A 21,501-nucleotide genomic window follows, 5' to 3' on the forward strand; every position below is an offset into this window, starting at 1 on the left:
TCTCGTAAACTAAAAGAGATAAATAAGATCTGATCGCAGCGTCTTAATCTACGGACCAATCTCTATCAGATAGGATAGTTAAAACGGAAATCTGAGAGATGAAATTTTAAGTCTTAAGAAAAAATTGCCAAGGGTGGGTGCTTGATACTTTTTTTCGACTATTTTCAAAAATTCATATCTCTTAAACTAAAAGAGATAGCTACCAACGAATTGCTGATTATGAAAGATTGGAAGATTCTCTATCAGATAAAAATATAAAATAATTATATTTCCTACAGTAGAAGGTCGAAAAACGCGACTAAAAGTGCTAAAAAGTGACATTTTGCAATTTTTGCCCATTTTATTCAATCGCGAATATCTCGTAAACTAAAAGAGATAAATAAGATCTGATCGCAGCGTCTTAATCTACGGACCAATCTCTATCAGATAGGATAGTTAAAACGGAAATCTGAGAGATGAAATTTTAAGTCTTAAGAAAAAATTGCCAAGGGTGGGTGCTTGATACTTTTTTTCGACGATTTTCAAAAATTCATATCTCTTAAACTAAAAGAGATAGCTACCAACGAATTGCTGATTATGAAAGATTGGAAGATTCTCTATCAGATAAAAATATAAAATAATTATATTTCCTACAGTAAAAGGTCGAAAAACGCGACTAAAAGTGCTAAAAAGTGACAATTTGCAATTTTTGCCCATTTTATTCAATCGCGAATATCTCGTAAACTAAAAGAGATAAATAAGATCTGATCGCAGCGTCTTAATCTACGGACCTATCTCTATCAGATAGGATAGTTAAAACCGAAATCTGAGAGATGAAATTTTAAGTCTTAAGAAAAAATTGCCAAGGGGGGGTGCTTGATACTTTTTTCGACGATTTTCAAAAATTCATATCTCTTAAACTAAAAGCGATAGCTACCAACGAATTGTTGATTATAAATGATTGGAAAATTCTCTATCAGATAAAAGCATAAAATAATTATATTTCCTAGAGTAAAAGGTTGAAAAACGCGACTAAAAGTGCTAAAAGTGACACTTTGCAATTTTTGCCCATTTTATTCAATCGCGAATATCTCGTAAACTAAAAGAGATAAATAAGATCTGATCGCAGCGTCTTAATCTACGGACCTATCTCTATCAGATAGGATAGTTAAAACCGAAATCTGAGAGATGAAATTTTAAGTCTTAAGAAAAATTGCCAAGGGGGTGCTTGATACTTTTTTCGACGATTTTCAAAAATTCATATCTCTGAAACTAAAAGAGATAGCTACCAACAAATTGCGGATTATGAAAGATTGGAAGATTCTCTATCAGATAAAAAATAATTATATTTCCTATAGTTAAAGGTCGAAAAATGTGACTAAAAGTGGTCAAAAGCACACATAGGTAAAAATCACCTTTTATGCACATTTTCGCGGGTTGTAGGTCGAATTCCTGCACCAAACAAATACCACCTGACGCAGAATTAAATTCCGCATCTCTTGGCACCACGCTGAAGTTTGTGAGACGTCCCCAATCGGCAGTAATAATTTTTTAAACATCATCAAATTAACGCGAGGACGCAAAACCGGATGAAATATTATTTATTGCAATAACTCACGTTACCGACAAATCTTCAACAAATTACTATAGTCTTATAGAGAATTAAATTCTGCATCTCTGGACATCGCGCTTAAATTGGTGTGAGGCCCCGTTCGCCCACAATAATGAAACAGCACACGATATATCAAAAGAACACGATAAAAAAGTTGTTTATACAGAAATTTCGATAAGCACGTAAACATCAAATCGAGAATAATATTCAACTATGCACGATTTACGCGTATAATTTATTAATAAAAATATTTGAATTATGAACTTACCTGAAAGCATTTCGTTTTACGTCCTGTGACAAACGATTTTCCCATTTCCTATGTGCCAATCTCCCAAGGGTCGAAGAAGTAACTTCTGATTTTGACGTATCCATGAATGTAGGTAATAAACCTCATCCACAACCTAGGTGTAATGTAAACAAATGAAATTAAACAAAAGAAATATTGGTGAAATTAAAAACAATTTCTCGCGTGCATTATATAAAAACAATTATTTTTCCAATTCATTTTTTTGAGAAAAAATGCAAATTTCTAAGGCGTTTATCAGGCAGTTCCCGCAAAATTTTCGGGGGCGGTTAAATTGTATCATATAGAACAACTCTCGCGCTAACCGAATAAGAAAACAGCATCCATGCATCTATGTTATTATCAATCGAAAGTGTCGGCCCAATATTTTTGTGGAACGGGAAAATGACTTTCTATGGCTCGTAGCAGTTCCCGAAAGACATTAGAAACATTAAATAAAACAGTATATAAACTTAAAATCCTCAGTGATGTAAAAGACAATTTTATTCTTAAACTCATACTCTAACGCGCGCTGTGAACTCAACAAATTCACACGGCAGGAACAAGAGAACGCGATAAAAACAAGTTGTTTATCCACCTCACTGATAACACGTTAAGAAGGAAACAAGAACAAGCATGCTCTACACATATATTTTTATAAGAATAATTAATTATAAACTTACTAGTCGATGGTGCATCACACAACTCGTTGCCTCACTCACGTCCAGTAACACTTAGCAATTTTACTGAATTTACTGAATTATTTTACTGCACCGCACGACTTAGCAAATACCATAGCACGAGAACGCAACGCATGCGGCCGGACGCGCGTATCGGATGAGACTGCACACCTGTTTCTTACCTCAACCGCAACGTGAGAAACGGTGCAGGTCGCGCCATCTCGCGACGTTTCGCGGTAAAACTACTCTCGGCGAAATAACTCAAGGCCAAACAATGGCAGGAGTATTCTACTTGGATTTTGGGTTATGTTCGGACAGAATGTAAGCAGAATTAAGCAATTTTCAACTACAAAATGACTTCAATTCTATCATCTTTACCCATTGAAGTCATATCTCAAATCATATCTGGTAAAGCACACCGAAAAAAACTTTACACCTATTGTAAACCTTTGCAATTCTAGAATTCAACAAGCCAACACTCAATATCCCTGATGAAATCACAAACAAAACAGAATTCCAACAAGCAACACAAGAAATAAGTAAATTATACGAAATTGTACGCAATAATCCACCAGAGACAGCCACTCTGCTGCTCAAGGAGCACAACCTACCAGAAAGTATCATTGTGTTACTCCAGAAGGAAGCCACAAAAAGCAATAACAGCAACTACAGTTATGCCTGGAGGTTGGATCAGAGTGTGCCAAATGTACAAGCCATACTGTTAAATATAACAAATAAAAGCACAGGACATGTTAAAACAATAAGAATGGATCTGTGCACATTTCACAAACTGAGATATAATGTGTCATTATTGATCAAAGAACATGCAGTGCTGGAGAAAAGGATTAACAAATAATCCAGCCCAAAAAATGGTCAATTTAGCTCTATTCTACAATCTTAGTTCTGTCTTCACGAAATGAATAACAAAAAATGATCGACCTTAACGTCGCTGCCATAATATACTGCATGTATGTACAACGTAAATAAATATCTTCTCGCCCATATTCAATTAAGTGTTTATATATCAAAAGATATCTCCTATTAGTCCTATATTTACAATATACAATGTCAATCAAATCATATCTTGCTGCAGTTTGAAAAAAATGTACCTGCTTGAAATTAAATGCATCTCATTATCATTGTCGCGGGCGTGGCACCAGCCCACAAACCAATCAGCATGCCTAGCACATCATATGTTCAACATAATTTCAAGTCTTTTGTCGTGTGCTTCGATCGCGAGCATTATTAAAAATATCAGACAAATCCGTTCAAATGTTCTGCTTGTACACACAATCACCAAGATTACTGCTGTCTTCGGTTGTAATCGTGTCGATAGTCGCGATCGGCGCGTTCCATGCGCTCCGGTCTCCAGTCACGTGGGTATCCCGGTGGTTCCGAAGGAGGATAGGCACCAGGTTGCGCATAGGGTAAGGGATAGTGCGCGTACATTGTACTGCGATTGAGAGGCGCGACTGAGTCACGTCCACGGGCGTAGCGCCATTCATCACTGCCACTCATTCTGAAAATATACTACAATTGTTATAACTGTAGGATAAGTATAAATAGAAAGTTCAACCTGGCAACATCGCGTTCCCGTACGAATTGTGGTGGTCTATAGTCGGAGTACCTCTCTCGTCGATGATCCGGAGGGAAGCGCTCACCTCTATCCCTCGGGCTATCCCTCCATCTGCCATATTCAGGTGCCTCTGGAGGGTATGCCGGTCGAGGAAGTGGTTCCCTATCGCGCTCTCGCCATCTTGGATGTCTCTCGTCGTCTTCCACCCGAACCTTTTTTCTGTCTTTATCTTTCCGTCTAGGAAATAACAGTTAACAACCCTCAAAATAAGCAAAAATAACTAAAAACATACTTTTTAGGTTCCTTTTCTGGTTCACGATCACCGTCAGAGTCGTGTTTCCGTTTTGATGAGCTACCAGCACGCTCCTTGTCAGTTTTGGATGATGTACCGGGTTTATCGTTCTGAGACTGCTAAGGGTAATTCAAAAAAGGTTTAATTTGCAATAGAAATATAGTTGAGGTAAACATCCTACCTCATTCTTCTTTTCCTCCTTGGTGACAGCCTTTTTGTACAACTTAAAAAGCTTCTTAGCGTCAAACTCGGTGAATTTTGATACAAAATACCATAAATTACTGCAAAATAATACAAATTTTAACTAAAACTGTTATTAAAACTGTCTTAGTGCCGTACCTTCTCCACTCCTTTTGTTTTTCGGGGTCCGTATACTCCTCCAGGCAATGATTAATTTGTTCACCTATTTGCACCAGGCAAAGGCGCGTGTAACTCACTTGTTCAGCTTCCGTTAATGACTGGTCCGGATTGTCCAAAGCTTTAAGCGCTTTCTTCACCGGTCGCATTTTCTCCTTACACTAAACATTCAATGTGTTAGCCAGTTTAAACAATTCTATTTCAAAACAAATTACCTCATTGAAGATAGAAGGATCCAAATCTCCAAGAACGTCAAGTGCCCTCGGTTCATTATTCGCTGTAAAATGCATTGGGCCAGCTGCTTTCTTCTCCTTCTTGCCGGCCTTCTTCTTATCTTTATCAGGTTTACCCTCGCGCTCTTTACCTTTACAACTCTTGTCAGTGGAATCATCCGCATTCGAGTCTTCATCTTTTTTCTTGTTGATCTTTTTCGTAATCGTAACGGTAACAGTTGTGGTCTCTTCGTTGGAACTCCCATCGTCTTCAATGATTTCTTTGGTTAACATCTTCGCCTTGCGCTGGCGCTTTGGTTTCACTCCAACAGATCCACGCTTGATATCAAGTTGTTTCTTAAGTACTTTGAGGAGATACTCAGCTCGAGATTGTAGATGTTTCGCTTGGGGTTTCTTATCCTCGTTTGCAAGAATCTTGTCGCTAATACCAATGGAAGGATCCATCTTGATCTGCTCCCAGGAACCCATACCATACTGATAGATACCCTGCAGTAACCGCGAATCTTCAAACACTCCCCACTCAACGTCAAAGTGCGCGGGTTTCGTGTTGAAGTCCAACTTCCAACTGCGTCTTTCCGCGGGAATGGAAGGTAAGATTTCATCCAGTGGAGCAAGCTCTTCTTCACACTGCATCATCGTCTTAGCATTTACAGACACACCACCCAGTTTGAAACTGGGTCCACGATTGCGCCGTTTGCCCGCCTCAGCGCTGCCATTTTCGGTGTTTTCTTTGGTGTGTTCGCCCATGTAGGCCTTGCATCTCTCGCGCAACAACTCGCCCAGCTTTTTCAACTCTGGTAACGATTTCTCTTGCAACTCCGCATCGCATGCGACTGCTTCGAGACGCTTCAGTGGCGTGCTAAACTTCTTGAAGCTTTTAACAAACCGTCGAATTTCCGCATCGGTGAAATTCTTAATCTTTTCACGTCGTGAAGCACCGCCTTCTTTAAGCGGAGGTCGCCCACGTTTCTTAGGACGTTCCTCATCACTGCCACCTTCTTCATCACTGGACTCGCCAGATTCTTGTACCGCCCTACGTTTTTTCCTACCTTCACCATCGCTTTCAGACTGGTTAATTTGCTGCAGGGTTTTGCGGGAACGCGGGGGAAGGTACAAATCCTCAATTTCTTTATTTCGTTCTTCCTCTTCGACTTTCTTGCGCAATCGTTCGGGGATTATATCATCCCAATCTTTACTCTCACCGTCTTCCTCCTGCGTAATGCCTTCGGAAATGGGCGACTGCTCGTTTTCGTCCTCGTCAAATGCTTTAATTTTCGCCACTTTGAATGCGGAGAGGAGCTCGTCGCCGACTAGGGTGGGTGCTTCGTCGCGAGTTTCAGCACGACGAAGGATTTCATCAATATCACACTAAACATGCACAACAACATTAGATTCCGTCAAAATTGTCAAAAATAGCTGCCACAGTTTTTGAAATATCATTAAAAAAATATAGAATTAAATATATTTTTTTAGTAAAATAATTCAACATTGACTATGATTTTTCAAAAACTATTTAACTAGATACACAGCACAAACCATGTTCAAAGCATAGCGCCGTATAAGTAAGTACATTTTTTACACAATGTCATTACTGTCAAACATTCAAATACTTGGCATAATAAATAACTTACCACTGGATCATCATTTTCATCCTCTTCATCTTTAAACAATTCCTCTGCGCCAAACTTCAAAATAGCAGTCAGGTCTTCCTTATTGAATGGTGTATTATTCGACGAGCCCTTTTTGTCCAGCACCGTGCGACCCGTCGTGTCCATACGCTGAATCACCAAGTGATCCAACACCATCTTCTGCTTAGCGCGCTCGACAATCTCCTCCTCGACGGATCTCGCTGTTACCAGACGGTAAATATTCACCTGATTTTTCTGGCCAATGCGATGTGCACGCGCCTGCGCTTGCAGATCATTCTGCGGATTCCAATCAGAATCGAAGATAATCACAGTATCCGCGGTCGCTAGGTTAATACCCAAACCACCGGCTCGTGTACTCAGCAAAAAACAGAAGTCCTGTGAGCCTTCCGCATTAAAGTGATCCAAGGCCTGTCGTCTCAACTCCCCCTTAATGCTACCATCTAGTCGTTGAAATTGAAAATGCCGTCGTTGCAGATACTCCCCGAGCAAGTCTAGCATTCTCACCATTTGTGAGAAGATAAGTACACGATGGCCGGTTTCCTTCAATCGTATGAGTAGTTTATCAAGCAAGACTAGTTTGCCCGAACCCTTGAGCAACTGCTGGAGGTAGTCATTCTGGCCGATTTGCGAGTCTACTTCCATCGGCTTGGTGAGGTACGAGTGATTGCAGCACTTTTTTAATTCTATCACAATGTTCAGGAAGGTTGTGGTCGAACCCTTGACGCCCTTACGAAGTGCGTTGTAATTCTTCGTGAGAATCCACTTGTAGTACTGCTTCTGCACGGCAGTCATTTCAACACGCAGAATTTGTTCGACTTTCGCTGGCAGAGACTTTTCAACGTCCTTCTTTACTCGGCGAAGGATAAACGGCTCAAGCTGTTTGTGCAACTTACCGTAGCCTTTCGTCGAAGCATCTTCATGCTGTTGTTCAAATTCTGCCCATGATGCAAATCTAAAAACCCACAGAAGTCAAATAAAAACATAACTTTTTTGAAAGAAAATTACTTTTCAGGCATAATGAAGTGCAGCAACGCCCAAAGTTCCTTTAGACTGTTTTGCAGCGGCGTGCCAGTGATGAGAAGTCGATGGTTGGTGTCAAACTCCATCAGAGCCTTGTACAAGAGCGAGTCGTCGTTCTTGAGACGATGCGCCTCGTCAACGAGCAGATCTGCCCAGCTGAGGTTGCCCAGGAAAGCCTTGTCTTTCAGTACAATCTCGTAGGTTGTCAATATCGCATTGAATTTCAGTCTTTTCGATCCCTCGTAACTCCACTCATATTGTCGCAGCTATATAAATATTCACAAAAATATAACATAAACCGCATTGCTTTCTTTTTTCAGACTTACAATATTACGAGAGTTCACATCTCCCAAATAGGTAACCACGTTCATCTCCGGCGCCCACTGCGCAAATTCGCGCTGCCACGACGTCATAGTTGACAATGGCACAACACACAAAAATGGCCCGTGCACTTGATGCGTATTAAATAAGTTATACAAGAAACAAATCGTCTGGAAATCCACAAAATTAAATTTAATACACAAAATAAATCTTTGAGTGATATAATTATTACCTGGATAGTTTTACCTAGACCCATCTCATCCGCCAGTATCACAGAATTATCCTTGCTCCATGAATGAATGAGCCAATTCAGCCCATCCAGTTGGTAATCCCTGAGCACCAAGTTACCATCCGCGCCTTTCATATAATCAGGCTGCTCCTTCGCCTCATGAAATTTGGGTCTACTACGCAGTGCCTTACAATGTTTAGATGGCGTACGCTTTGACTCCTCACGATCAACAAACTCGCGAATCTTTTGTGGCCATTTCCGTTGAATGAGCGCAGAGTCCTCCCAAGTCGCCTCCGAATACGGCAAACACTCCCACTTGACGAAAAAATCCTTACCACCATCGGGGCGATTGTATTTTGCAATAATGCGCTCCACCATGTTGTAACTGTTGAGCAAACCCTGTGCCAACTCCAGCTGACACTCGTGATACTCGATATCCTCTGGTGATGCATGCCGCCGCCATTGTGCAATCTCAACCTCGCGCTTTTTAAAATTCTCTAACTTCTTAATACCCTTAACTGTCTGGTCCTTGAGAGAAGTTTCCGACTCCCACGTGTTGTGGATGTGAGACCAGTCCTTCCACTTGATCAGGTACTGTGTTTCCGTGGGAGTGTCCTTATCAATGATGTTGAGATCACCATTATCTTCGACTGCGTATACGGTAGTGACATTACCGGTGATGCCTTTCTTACCAATTCGTCGAGATAACACCCGCTCAATTGTTTCCGACTTGTCTTCGGGTACAGGTTCAACTGGCGCCGAGTTGTCGACTTCGAGAAGGTCCTCAGAGTCTGTGTTGTCTTCACTTTCTTCTTTATAACTAACAGTTGCCGCTGTGCGACGAGTTGCTTTACGCCGACTGTCATCTTCTTCGTCCTCGGAAGACTCCGATGTGTATTTGGAACGTTTCGGTGGTGGTTTCTTTTTGGGTGGTTGTCGTTTACCCACTGGTTTGCTTGGTGGTGGACGCTCCTGATAACTTTCGGAATTACTATCCGACGAGCTGGCATCGTTGTATTTGAAATCTTCGGACTTTTCCGATGATTTGCGACGCGTCGAACGGGTTTGTGGGATTTTAGGCGATTCCTGAACGTCGTCCTCGGGCTGCCACTTAATATTTGTATTAATTTACAATATACCTTACATAAACCTTGTTTAATTAATTAAAATCACAAAGTACCTCATCGTTTTTCGATTTCTCCAAAGCTGAAGAACTGGTCGTGCTGGCATCGTGTTTATTCTCCGTCTCGGAGTCAGAAGAACTCGACGAACCCGACTCACTCTCCGATGCAGAATTAGACGAAGAACTACTCTCCTTTGCGGCCTGCCCTACCTCTACCTCATTCTCAGAATTATCGGATTCAGATGCACTGCTCTGAAAACAATAACCGAACTAATAACAACAAATGGCCAGGAAAATAGCAAAAATACCGCACATAAATGACTCGAAAACACCACATTTTCAGTCGGACACATCCAATCGCAGAAATAATCAGGTTTAACACATCGAGGTTATGTTGCAAGAATGTAAACAATTATTTGTATCAAAAAGTTATCAATGAAAAGTTTTTCAGTTCAAAAAATTGGCAAGCATGTGATGAACTCAATAAATGTAGCAACATTCCCATGAAGAAACGACATCGATTAGTTTATTATTAACGCTGAAATACACATTTCATCCCTCATAAATATTTCGAATCATTTAAAGGTAAATTTTCAATAAATTTGGGAGAAATATTCAATTGCATGAAGACTCGGCAAGATATTTCGCGTTTTTTGTTATTTATATGCACTAAACAACATCAATTTTAATAATCTTTATGGGTAATCATCCCTTAATGAATTGTATAAGTTCTTTTAATGAAAACTTCCACGAAAATCTTCTAGAAACTTCCAAGTGCGTTGTCAATTAAACCGCTGCTTGTTACGTAACGCTGTACCAAAAACTAAATAAAAACAAGGTGGTTACATCCCCTGAAACATGCAGGATACTGTTAGGACATATTGTAGGTAAAGCAACACAAACTTTGATCAAAATTTGCAAAAAAGGGTACATCACAATTTCGCGATTTTTTTACATGGGCGGTTGCAGAATTTTCTGAAAAACACGCAGAAAGCAAAATTGGGTTGGAACACGTCCTCGAAGTGCCCCAAATCGAGGGTTTCCTCCAGACAAACACTATTTTGTACACTTGGAGAAAGTTGAAGGTTTTTAGTTAATTCTCGGCAAATGGCGGCACGCCCATGCTTGGAAATTAATTAATATTAACCGGAGACTACTGAAGAATAAATTTAGAGCTGCAGGTTGTTAAAAAGTACGGATTTTAAGAGTTTTTCTAAGATGCTTACCTCCGACATGATGAGCAAGTTCAACGAGGCTCTAGATGCGTGCAATTATGTAACGGTGGCGAAATTCCGTGCGGACGTCGACCGGCCGCGTGCATACCGCCGGTGGGCGCCTTCCAAAGGGCGAAAACACCGCAGATTGGGGCGAAAATCGCAAGTGAAGATGCGGCGCGCTCGGCTGGCGGTGGCACTCTACTCACGCCATTTTGTGTGCGACCCGCCGTGTGGTACGCGCGTGCACTGAATTTGGCCGCTCGAAGACAGTGCGTTCTCTGCTCGCAGACTCGGGTTTGCCACAATACTTGCACCACACACCCCGTTGTTATTGTTGTTCACGTTTAGGGTTAGATCGCGGGTGACGACGGACGGGATGCGTTGGTTATCGATTGCTGATCACGCAAACTGTGCCATCTTTGCTTTCCGGAGCGGGGTGCTGTTCGCAGTAGTGTGCGCTGCGCTGCGATTTGCGGCGTATGCGAGGCAGCGTAGGTATGAGCAAACAGCTGCGCCTGCGCATTACAGATTACTACACGAAGAAGGGGCAGAAATGAGCGCGACGTCAGCAAGCGAAGCACAAAGTCCGCCCGAAGCACCACGAAGTTATTCGAATAACGCGAAACTAGCGACATAGTGACATTCCTCTGCACTATCACAATCAATCATTACGTATTGTATGACTTAAGTTCAAAACTTGAAATCAAAAAACGAGCTTTAAATAAGTATTTTTTCTTCTAAACATTTGAAAATATCGCATATATAGATATACTATAACGTATAAAAAGCATTTATCTCTTACGTACACAAAATATATACCGTATTTTCTTTTCGCTGTGTCCACCATCACGTAATCATCTTAATTTAAAAGGCAGTTGTAGTATAAATGCATTCAAGAGCGCAGCACGGGTGTCCTCAGAACCAATACGCTTTCCGCTGATATAATCGGCAGGGAATTCGTGCAATGATAACTTATAAGATGTATAACAGACTGAAACATTCTGTCTTTCGTCCTTACCTAAATAAATAAAAAATAAAATTAACAAAGGTTTAAAAACGTAAACAAAATAACTTACAACACCCTCTGGATCAATAAGTAGTAGATGTTTTCTCGTTCGATCCTGCATACCAGAGAGAACATATTGTCCTTCTGTGTTTGGCGATTCCCGAACAAGAAAATCGCCGTCTTTGACTAATCTTTTCTCAGCCTCCGCACGTGAGATTTGCCCATGGAACCAAACTTCGTTCTTTAACTCATCAATGTGTCTTTGTTCCATTTTCCGGAAAGTTCCGGTGCTTGCTGCTGCAGGGGCAGGAAGTGGTTGACTTTCAAATGGTTCTAGAAACCAAAATAAAAGGTTAAAAACGTTGAAATACAAAAAATAAACATTTTGTAAACTCACGCATATCAAACACGTCCCTGGTACCGACAATATCATTAACGTAATCATTTGCGCGCATTTCCGGAAGCGGCGGTTGTGTAAGTTGGGTGGGAGAGTTCAAATCAATTAAATTTGGACTGGACACATTTGGTAAGGTCGGTAGGGTTGTTCTAGGTGGAACTGTTACAGGAAGCGGTGGTACAGGAGGTGGACCTACGTCTGGTGGTACTTTTCCTGGCAAATCGTTATAGTAATCTTTATCTGCATCGCCACCGTTTGATGTACTTGGTTGGCCAAGTGCCAAACTAAAAATCAAATAAAACAAGTTATTTTATTGTATATTTCTCAGGATAAGTTCAGCTTACCCAGGTTTCATGTTGTATTGTTTATATCTCAACTCAAACGCCTGCCCAATGGTAGAAATGACGTCCTTTGCTTGCCCTCCTCCACATTCCAGCACATAACATGCTCTTAGATTGTACTCATCCTTGGCAATGTAGGCAACAAAATCTAATGTTTCTGTGTCACCTCCAGACGCGAAAGAAATAAGGGGCATGTCATGACTAGCAATAACCATTGCAGAGTCCAAAGCAGTAAGCTTAAGATTAGTACTGCTAATGTTTAAGCTGACATTTGTGCCAGCATTCAACATTATTGGCTCATCAGCAATTGATTTCAACACCTTCTTGTCTATTCTCCTCTTTTTGTCTGCACTTTTCAGCCCAGCTGCTTCACACACTCGTGAGATGCACTCTCTAAACAGAAAACAATTGACAATCTATTGCATCCAATTAAAACAAATTAAGTGACATGACTTTATGAGAATCTGTTGATTACTCACTTTGCAACACTGGATCTTGTCTTGAAATCCAATTGTTTCATGGAGACTTTAACTTCTAGACAGCCAATATACTACAAATACACAAAGCAAAAGTTGTTATTAATAAAAACAACACTGTTTTTCGTTTGTTTATTTTGTGACTTACTCGAACCGTGTATGTGGCACCCTGCATAGATATCACCTTATCAGAGTGGATCCACCCTCCAGATGGCTCACTAATAAACCCTGACATTTTACGTAGATTTTAATGAAACCGCCCAACGCGAGACGCACCGCATGAATAATCGTCGGCCTTCAGCTGCGCGGCTTGCCAATAATGTGGAACACATCCAGGAAACGATGACTGGTAGACTGGCTAGTGGCTTTCACCACTTTCCGCGATAAACACTGTGGATTAACTGCCGTGCAGTGGTTTCAAACAAACAAATGTTCTTCTTTCACACTGTACAAACACGGCAATGTTTTAAACTTTAAATTTAACTCTGTAGTACTCCCTTCAGCGTTGTTTTCGCATCTGATCACATATGAAGCAGACGTTGCGCACTTGTTGGTCGTTGACGAATGAATGTCATGCCTATAAGTGCGGAACAAACAATCTCATATAGAGAGAGAAGCTAATCGCGTGGAAGCATTAGAGTACCAAATGAATTTTTGTTAGTTGCTAGTGTTGTCCGGTAGATGGTGTCTTGCGTGCAATGCGCATGCCTGTGCAAAATTCAAACTTATGTCACTTCGCACAAACTTTACATGCAATGCAGGCATATATTTAAATTTCGCGCCAATTCCTATACGAATATCTCTAGCATTTGATATCAACTCGAGATCATCCCCCTCGCGGCGTATTCACAAATCAATGAAATTTCCTAAGCGATTCAAAATATAAATTTAAGATAAAAATAAATGCTTTCAGGGCCTACAATTACTTACGGTGTTAAAACAAAATCAAATCAATTCATACAATTCTCTTCTCATATAATATTTGTTTGAACTGATAAGTTTTGTATATGAAATCGCATACAAATTTGTATAAAACATACAATTATCATCATATCATTTTCTGTTATCATCCGTTTTACACATGTCACAATAAACTACGATATGAAAAATATATATTACTATAAACAGACGAAAGAGTTTGCAAAAAGAGAGTAACATAACAAAACTAAGATAACAATGATGTAGAGAATAGAGAACGTGTCGCCATAAAAAGAATATCTGTGGCATGTTGTAAAGTATGATAATAATTATTGTTTGCGCAAGTGTACAAAACGTGTTTGACTAAATTGTGTATACCATATTGCTGCATTTCCACTGATAGTTTATAAATATATACTTTATAATATAATCCTGTATATTTACATCCTTTTGCGTCTTGTTTCCGCTGCGCTGGCAAACTTCACCCAAATGCGGAAGCTCAGTAGCCAGCACGTTTTTATACTACCACTTTATATATTTACTTTCATATATAATATTAATATGAGTAACAATTAATTAGTTTCGCTTCGTTTGCCGTTTCGTCGTGCGTCAAACGTGAATTGAATAAATAAGTGTTAAAAACCTGGCACAAAAATGAAATCAAGTCGATTCGTGGACGTATCGCAATAAATATTAAGCTCATCATTAGTTTCGGAATGTGTTTTTCCTTTCTCTCTCTATTCTAAGTGCGCAAATCGAGTGCTAAATGCGTAGTAATCGTGTTGGTCAGCATCAGCACGAAATCAAATCACAATTTTAAATAATGCTGCCATGTGTGAGAAACAATTCGTTAATAGAGACTACACCACTTGTCATTTTTCACTTATGCAGAAGTTAGTAATGTGTGCGAATAAATAACAAAATATATGGCACGCAGTTGGCCAGAGTTTAAGTACTGGTGTTGCTTACAGTATGTCATCATTGTAGATTTAACGCCGGCGCAAGGAACTAATTACGTTGACTTTCCCTCCCAAACCTGCCAGTGATATCTTGATGATTTCTCGAATGACATGCATGCATCCAATAATGACTTAAACCTAGATTGGGATTGACTATGTTATAGTTCTTAACATCGTAGTGATATTGACTGTTATCAAACAAATAAAAGGGCCGAGTGGAAGATTCGAAATCGAAAACAACACGACAATGTCTGGGCGGTCTTAGGTATAAAATATTTACAAATGCTAATATCACTACAACTTCGCTGCGGAAGTGTCCGACGCCCCACGCATGTGATATGTATCACTACACTAGATTTAGTATTCTTTATATAAAAGCAAAATGTCTTTAGTATTGACTATTATTTGTTGTTCAGTTAGCTGCCGACTAGCTCAATTTGCCGGTATTTCTTACGCAAATTCGAAACTGGGTCTTTGAAAAGCACCGGATCTAGTCGCAAATTGCTGCGCACCAGTGGCATGTAGCCGAAAACCGCAGCAAAGGTATTGAGACACGTCTGCCGCTGAATGAAGTGGTCCGGATCATTCCATGGTGACCAGCCGCCCGCCGCTGGTTGCTCCTTGTACTGCTTGCGTTGTGTAACTTTGATTGGCGGACGGCGTGTTACATGGCTGACCAGGAAGTTCATCAAGATGTCCTCGCAGTTTTGACTCTGCTCAACTGTCTTATGCAACAGCGGACTGAGCCACTCGGTGTACAACACGTTGTAGTAGCGATGATAGAATGCAGCGCCTGTGAGCACGATTGAATAATCGTTCGTCCACTTCGATGTATAGCCCCAGGAGGCTTTGGCATCATCCCAGTAATGCGAGCGCGCAGGGTAACCAACGATGCGGTCCGGAAATTGTCTCCATACCTGAAATGCAAAGTTGACTTCGTCTGTGGTGAGAACCGAGTCTTCATCCAGGGAAAGCACGCCGGCAGTTTGAATGAGCGCATGCGGGAAGAAACGCTGTGATATGCTGGTTTTTGTGGGTTCGGTCATGGGTAGAACGTGGAGGGTCACGTCGGGTGGTAATGGCGGCCAGCGGTTTTTCAGAGAAGGATGTTCGTTTGCCCACACAATTAAAATCTACAAAATTACAAATCATGTAAATTTACAGCAAAAGTTTCAAAGGATATTAAGTTACTTTTGTTAGAAATTTACTCCTGGAAATGTTATTGATAAGTCTGTAGATTGGTGATGATGGTGTAACAGGCGACGATAGCTGGCAGTAGACGACGGCGGTGAAACGATCGTGGCTCGATTCGTCGCCGAAAGGAAATTCGAGCGATGTGTCGGAGTATGTGGGCAGTGTGGCAAGTGCACCGGGTGCGTTATTCCACACCAAACCTTCGCGCATCGGTTGCTGCGGTAAGCGTTCACGGATGATCTAAAAGCACAACATAATGTATAAAAAACTGTTACCTGCGCACCATTCCCCCACCACTTTTTGCGGGTCGAGCGCAAAAAAACGCAGGTCTTGCAGGATATTTATCCATGCTTCATCAAATAAATAGCTTGACTTACCTCCAAAGTGGTAAAGACAATCTTCTCGATCGACGAAAAATACCGCTCCCATAAAATCTGCGACTGTTGACGCATTTCCAATATCTTCGTCTGCGAGATCGAGCGCACCGTATTGGGCACCTACAATAAACAAACAAAAAACAATAACATTAAACCATTAACTTAATTGAAACGTCTCCTGATATTTTTCTGTCCCTCTTTCTCGCTCTGCAACTGACCTGAAGCAATAATCGCTCGTCGGCCCACACGACCGCCTTGCTCCAATCGATCACCTGCGAAAAGGGCAGCGCCCATCCGTTGGACAGCAACACCGGAATACATCCGGCCTGCAGCACCTCGAGGAACCGAAACGAGCCCAAGCGTCGCCCACGCGGCACCAAACAGAACGTTGAGTTCTGCAGCAGCACCTCGTAATCGTACCTGCGCACAAAAATACACAAATTAATCATCTTAATACAATAGACAAGCAGGCGAACAGATTAGTTAAGATGCTAATGAGGCAATTATTCTAATTAGATGAATCAACGACTGTGCAGCGACACAGCAGCCGTGAAGGCATTGCGTGTAGATCTTGAAAAGTAAAAAGAATGTAACGCGACATTAAAAACGTGCTATTTGCGCGAGTAACGAGTAAGACACACACGGCATATTACGGTAGCGCACATCAATTACTTCCTTTGTTTGGTTCCCGCGCGCGTTTCATCTTCTCGAAAATGTGCGCGCCGCAATTAACAAGCAATCATCATTGCAGCGCGCGCGCGCGTGTTCTCGACGCTGTAAAGTCATAATGACAACAAAGAAAACACCAATCATCAAACATGCAATTTGCAACTGAAATCACTTCAAACACACAATCAAACAGCAGTGGAAGATGATAAAATGTACGATCGGATAAAAAGTGGCAATTTATGTTCATTAGGGCCCGGTGCGCCCGTGTGGCGTGCCCGCAAAGTCAATAACTTCGTTATTATGCAAGAATAGCAAGTGGCGGAGGCGGCATTGGGTGTATTATCTGCAAAATATATCCACCAAGATAATGCTAAACTCAAAACGGATAAAACTAAAGTATCTTAATGTTCATATTCTGAATTCTGTATTTTTTTTTAATAAATTTGAATTTTTTTGTAGTTTACTGAGCTGTGTTTTAATTTAAATTCGCATTTTGATAAGAAATGATGCTGAAAACTCTGTTATCGTAACAGAATGTAAAACACAGATGAATTCACATTTATTCCCAGTATGCAAATTAATTTTATTCCCTTTTCCTTTCTCTTGCATAACGACAAAAAAATTACACCATTCGGGGGAAAAAATGTTGACCAAAAAGGCGCAAAGTTTTGCATTCAACGGATATAAACGAATTTAAAGTTTGCCTCAAAGCTGGAAACGTTTCAGAAGAAGAGCAAAAGGCGTCGACGCTGTTTCGTAATGAATGAAAAGCGCGCGCGCGCACGCTGGACTTCAAAAGAAATTTTCAAAGCGTTTTTAACTCAAACCTTGAAATGCGCAGAATTTTAAACAAAGCTCACATAAACAACCAGCGTGTTTCTCCGCGATTGCAAACGTCGAAAGCTCAAAATAACGCGCATTTCATTACAACATTGATTTAACAGTAAATAAAAAGCGTTTGTGTTATTAAAGTATATCTTTTGTCCGCAGACTCCTGAGGAATGTCGCAATTGTCCGAAACTCCACTGCAACCGCAAGAATTTGGGAAAAGCCAATAAATTTCTTTGACACGCAGTGTTTGCGCAATAAAACTGAACGCCACTAAAGAGCGTAAATAAACATTGATAAACCAATGCAAACAATTCGTAGAAATGTTGAAAACCGTAATAATTCCGTGTTTAATCTGGTACAAATAGAATGTAAACAATGGCCCAGCGATAATACATGACTGTGATGATGTCTGTAACTGCACAGTGGAACAATTTATGCACTTGTCATCTCAATTTCATTGCTTGTATGCGCTGACAGGCCACACAATACGCCCAGAAGATCAGAACTGACGCATTTATAACGTGCAGATGTGATTTTTGCATGTTGCATTAGATAAGAACAACTAGTTAAATAAATAATTTTATTTGACTCAGAAATTCAATTAATCAAGTTGAAATGCAGGTGAACATTGACGTTAATTGATTTTGTCGAAAAAACGTGCTTAAGTTATCTAAATTTGCGTGAAACGCGACATGTGTAAATAAAAATGATATCAACACATGCGTAATATTTCAGTTTAAAGGTGATTATTGTGCAATGCGTGTATGATGTGTGCTTGTCCAAACAAGAAGGTGATAAACCGATTTCACACACATCAAATAAATGAAATAAAGCGGTCGGGGCGTTGAATACGTTGAGTGCGCGTACTTATTTCATCCCATCACATTTCCCTCATGGCGCGTGGTAAATGCGCCGGAATTTGTCGATCAACGTGACGGCGCCGGCGTCCCAATTGGCAGATTCGATTTGCTAAATTCGATTTAAGCCCTTCTAAATTCACCCACGAATTCTATACGCATCAACAGGGTGTCATATGCAACTATCCATCCATCAAACTTACAAAGCTACATACAAACACTCGGTTTACTATGTATTTTTATTAAATATTTGACTGCTTGTGTTTGTATGATAAAACATTGCCCGATAGAAGTATTTTTAGATGAATTTACTTTAAATATTCCGGTGAGGATCGATATTTTCGGAATCGAATTATCACCTCGTGAATAATTCACTTATCGCGACTTAGTTTGTGATCGTAGACGACCGTCCGTGTCTTTGCTTTTCCGGAATCGAATATTTCGATAAAATCAGCGCGCGCTCGGGCGATAACGTTAATTACGCTAGCTTTGCGTTGGCCACGTCGCGTTCATTAACGCGCTTCCATCCCTTTACTTTATCATTCTTGCAATTAGCGATTGAATTACTAATTTATTTATTAACATAACGAGATATTTAATAAATAACCCACTAATAATAACGCTAGAAATACTATTGATACGAGCTTTAGGGGTCAAAGTTCAACAGCGAGAAGAGAAATAATTTACATCAGAATGTCGACGTACGTGACCACGCACACTGCATTGAATGTACCGGCAGTAAAAGTTTGTCGTACAAAGGTAATGCCTGTGTAATTTAAACTTTCCGGCTTACAACTACCCTAATAGGACGGCGTGCAAGTCGCACTAGTTTTTCCACCGGCTGGAAACTGATACCGCCCTTTCTGTTTTCGGAGAAACGCCAACTTTGCAACATGCCATATCTTTCCACCTATTTTCGACTCGAATGAATGACCGCCGCCCGAAATGAAACTTACTGCGAGCCAAGTTTCCCCGCCACGAACACGGCCGGAAAAGTTCGCATGGAAAGCGTACAAACTCGCTCAAAGGAGGAAAACTTGCGGCGGCGACTTGTTGTGGGGAAATGCGAAACTGCGGAAATCGCGCGTGTGTCGTACACGTGCGCAAAAACATATTTAACAAGTTTCACAAGTACTGCTCGCATAAAAACTGCAGAATTTACAAATAAAACGATAAATTGCAAAAATCAGTCATTATCGAAAGCGTCTAGGTCACGTAAACAATTTAATTTTAGCCATACGCACTAGAAACATTTGAGTTTAGAAAACAAACATAATTTCTGTGAAACTTGATATAAATTGCTAATAAGCTGGGCCATGTTATTAAATATTTAGACGCGCGCCGAATTCTATTCTCTGTTAATAGCCAGACAATAAAAGTTAATCGACCGCGATGACGTGCACACAAAAAATGTCTATCTATTCAATAATTACGTTATCTCTACACGCCGCATGCTAAACCACCAGCGTGGCGGTTAAATATTATCTCCAACATTGGTTTGCTACACAAACAATCAAGTATTCATTTCGTTCACTTACCGATCGTATTCCTTGTTATCTTCATCGCAGCGCTCGTCCTTCATATCCTTCCAGCTTTTTCCATGCTTGCAGGTCGTCACCAGGATCACATCCTGCTCGTTGTGTAGATGATACAGGGAGTTTCGCGTCTCAGAACCAATGCCATGCACATATCTCTTGCCTTTGAAGCCGAGGAGATAGTTTTTATTCAGTGGGAAGTTGTTACTCACGACAAAACCAGGCGCGCCACCTTTCTCAGGATGTGTCTTATGAAATAAAGGAATGCTCACATCGAACCCATGCCTGAAATGTTCCTCTGACATGCTTGCTTTGGCCAGAATCGCCTGCCCATAGTCAAAATCAAGCCCTACTTCAGTGTAATTCGGCCATGTGCCTGAATACAAGTTGAAAATAACATGATTCAGGCCGTTGTTCCAGGTGGGTAGCCGGTTTATACGTGACTGCAGGTTGCGCACATAATCAGCGCTCAAATTGTCTCTGTCCAATGTATCCAAGCCCAGTACAAATAAGCAGGCATCGTCTGTGGATGCTGTGTAATACTTGGACTCGCGGAGGACATTGAGCAGTTTCTGGTACGACTGGCTGGGCTCCAGGTTGGCTTCGGACGGATAGACGTGCACCTTGAAATCGTGCCGGCAACGCTTGAAGTCGAAGCATGTTTCCATGCGGCAGTCACGCGCGGGGCTGAGTGGAGCTCGTTCACGGCGTCGTGGTGCACCTCCTGTACGAATAGAAGCTTTCGTGTTGTATGCTGGTAGTGTGAGCAGCTCCTGGTCGTGTTCTTCGTCGATGGCTTTCAAGCGATAGCCGCCAAAGTACATGAACACCAGGAAGGCGCAGCACATGAGCAGCAAGTAACGCTTCTTCGCCTGCATGCTGCCGCGTGCGCTTACATTCCTGGCTTCCAGTGAATCTCCCACATTGTGTCAGGCCCTGCTGGTCCTAGGCCTGCGTGCGAGTCCGATAAGTGAGTGGTGAAGACCTTTGCACGCACATCGTTGACAACCGTGTTTTGTTTTCGTCGCGATGCTCGATTGTTTCTTGGCGGCTGGCTGGCGCACGACGCAGTGACTTACGAGAAAACAGAAACAACGCGATCAACTCCAGCAGCAGATTGAGAGCACCGTGTATTCTAACCCAACCGACCCGAACGCCGAGCGCTGCGTTTAACCACCCACTGCCAGCCAGCGGCACCAGCGAAGTCGGCAGGGCATTATGCGCCGAGGCGAACTGCTGGTGCTGCTGTCGGAATTGAAATCGGATTACGGCCGTACTAACGATGCAACCGCTGCAACACGTCCGAACCTGTCGAGGCGATCGAAGTGCGGGTGGCGCAGTGGCATAGGCAACCACTAGTACACTATAAA

At 41.3% G+C, this 21,501-nt stretch overlaps 3 protein-coding genes across 5 annotated transcripts; all 3 read right to left on the minus strand.

The window, feature by feature from the left end:
• Positions 1 to 3,331: 3,331 nt before the first annotated feature.
• Positions 3,332 to 11,066, minus strand: Chd1 (chromodomain-helicase-DNA-binding protein 1). 3 transcript variants are annotated; one of them, XM_065308959.1, is made up of 12 exons: positions 10,581 to 11,066; positions 9,412 to 9,606; positions 8,235 to 9,335; positions 8,008 to 8,172; positions 7,667 to 7,947; positions 6,644 to 7,613; positions 4,995 to 6,380; positions 4,762 to 4,940; positions 4,604 to 4,703; positions 4,423 to 4,541; positions 4,131 to 4,367; positions 3,332 to 4,073 (listed from the first exon to the last, which is right to left on the minus strand). In XM_065308959.1, the coding sequence occupies exons 1-12, from the start codon at positions 10,587 to 10,589 to the stop codon at positions 3,857 to 3,859; spliced, it is 4,959 nt and encodes a 1,652-aa protein (XP_065165031.1). In that variant the 5' UTR covers positions 10,590 to 11,066; the 3' UTR covers positions 3,332 to 3,856. The 3 variants fall into 3 exon arrangements, with proteins under 3 accessions (XP_065165031.1, XP_065165029.1, XP_065165028.1); XM_065308957.1 differs by having other exon boundaries at positions 4,423 to 4,538; positions 8,235 to 9,341; positions 10,581 to 11,065; XM_065308956.1 differs by having other exon boundaries at positions 8,235 to 9,341; positions 10,581 to 11,065.
• Positions 11,067 to 11,287: 221 nt separating this feature from the next.
• On the minus strand, positions 11,288 to 13,374 carry Shc (SHC-adaptor protein). Its single transcript, XM_065308960.1, has 6 exons — positions 12,940 to 13,374; positions 12,795 to 12,865; positions 12,319 to 12,708; positions 11,975 to 12,258; positions 11,648 to 11,910; positions 11,288 to 11,589 (listed from the first exon to the last, which is right to left on the minus strand). The coding sequence occupies exons 1-6, from the start codon at positions 13,024 to 13,026 to the stop codon at positions 11,464 to 11,466; spliced, it is 1,221 nt and encodes a 406-aa protein (XP_065165032.1). The 5' UTR covers positions 13,027 to 13,374; the 3' UTR covers positions 11,288 to 11,463.
• Positions 13,375 to 13,745: 371 nt separating this feature from the next.
• ttv (exostosin glycosyltransferase 1 ttv) lies at positions 13,746 to 21,417 on the minus strand. The gene is made up of 5 exons (XM_065309389.1): positions 20,135 to 21,417; positions 16,458 to 16,659; positions 16,240 to 16,359; positions 15,860 to 16,102; positions 13,746 to 15,801 (listed from the first exon to the last, which is right to left on the minus strand). Exons 1-5 carry the CDS (start codon positions 21,007 to 21,009, stop codon positions 15,085 to 15,087), a joined length of 2,157 nt encoding a protein of 718 aa, XP_065165461.1. The 5' UTR covers positions 21,010 to 21,417; the 3' UTR covers positions 13,746 to 15,084.
• Between the last annotated feature and the right edge of the window lie 84 nt (positions 21,418 to 21,501).

The sequence above is a fragment of the Atheta coriaria genome, unplaced genomic scaffold, assembly GCF_025399875.1.
Source record: "Atheta coriaria isolate IRGN ID8LTWV9N9 unplaced genomic scaffold, Caltech_Dcor_3.1 hic_scaffold_8_pilon, whole genome shotgun sequence".
NCBI lineage: Eukaryota > Metazoa > Arthropoda > Insecta > Coleoptera > Staphylinidae > Dalotia > Dalotia coriaria.

Coding starts and splice junctions, on each gene's coding strand:
- ttv (XM_065309389.1), bottom strand. CDS start 21,009: ATGCAGGCGAAGAAGCGTTACTTGCTGCTCATGTGCTGCGCCTTCCTG. Junction 16,660..20,134: donor GATAACAAGGAATACGATCG/GTAAGTGAACGA, acceptor TTTTGTGCGCAG/GTACGATTACGAGGTGCTGC. Junction 16,360..16,457: donor ACGAGCGATTATTGCTTCAG/GTCAGTTGCAGA, acceptor TGTTTATTGTAG/GTGCCCAATACGGTGCGCTC.
- Shc (XM_065308960.1), bottom strand. CDS start 13,026: ATGTCAGGGTTTATTAGTGAGCCATCTGGAGGGTGGATCCACTCTGAT. Junction 12,866..12,939: donor GTGCCACATACACGGTTCGA/GTAAGTCACAAA, acceptor GTGTATTTGTAG/TATATTGGCTGTCTAGAAGT. Junction 12,259..12,318: donor CAATACAACATGAAACCTGG/GTAAGCTGAACT, acceptor TTTGATTTTTAG/TTTGGCACTTGGCCAACCAA.
- Chd1 (XM_065308956.1), bottom strand. Junction 7,614..7,666: donor CACTTCATTATGCCTGAAAA/GTAATTTTCTTT, acceptor GTGGGTTTTTAG/ATTTGCATCATGGGCAGAAT. Junction 4,704..4,761: donor AAACAAAAGGAGTGGAGAAG/GTACGGCACTAA, acceptor ATTATTTTGCAG/TAATTTATGGTATTTTGTAT.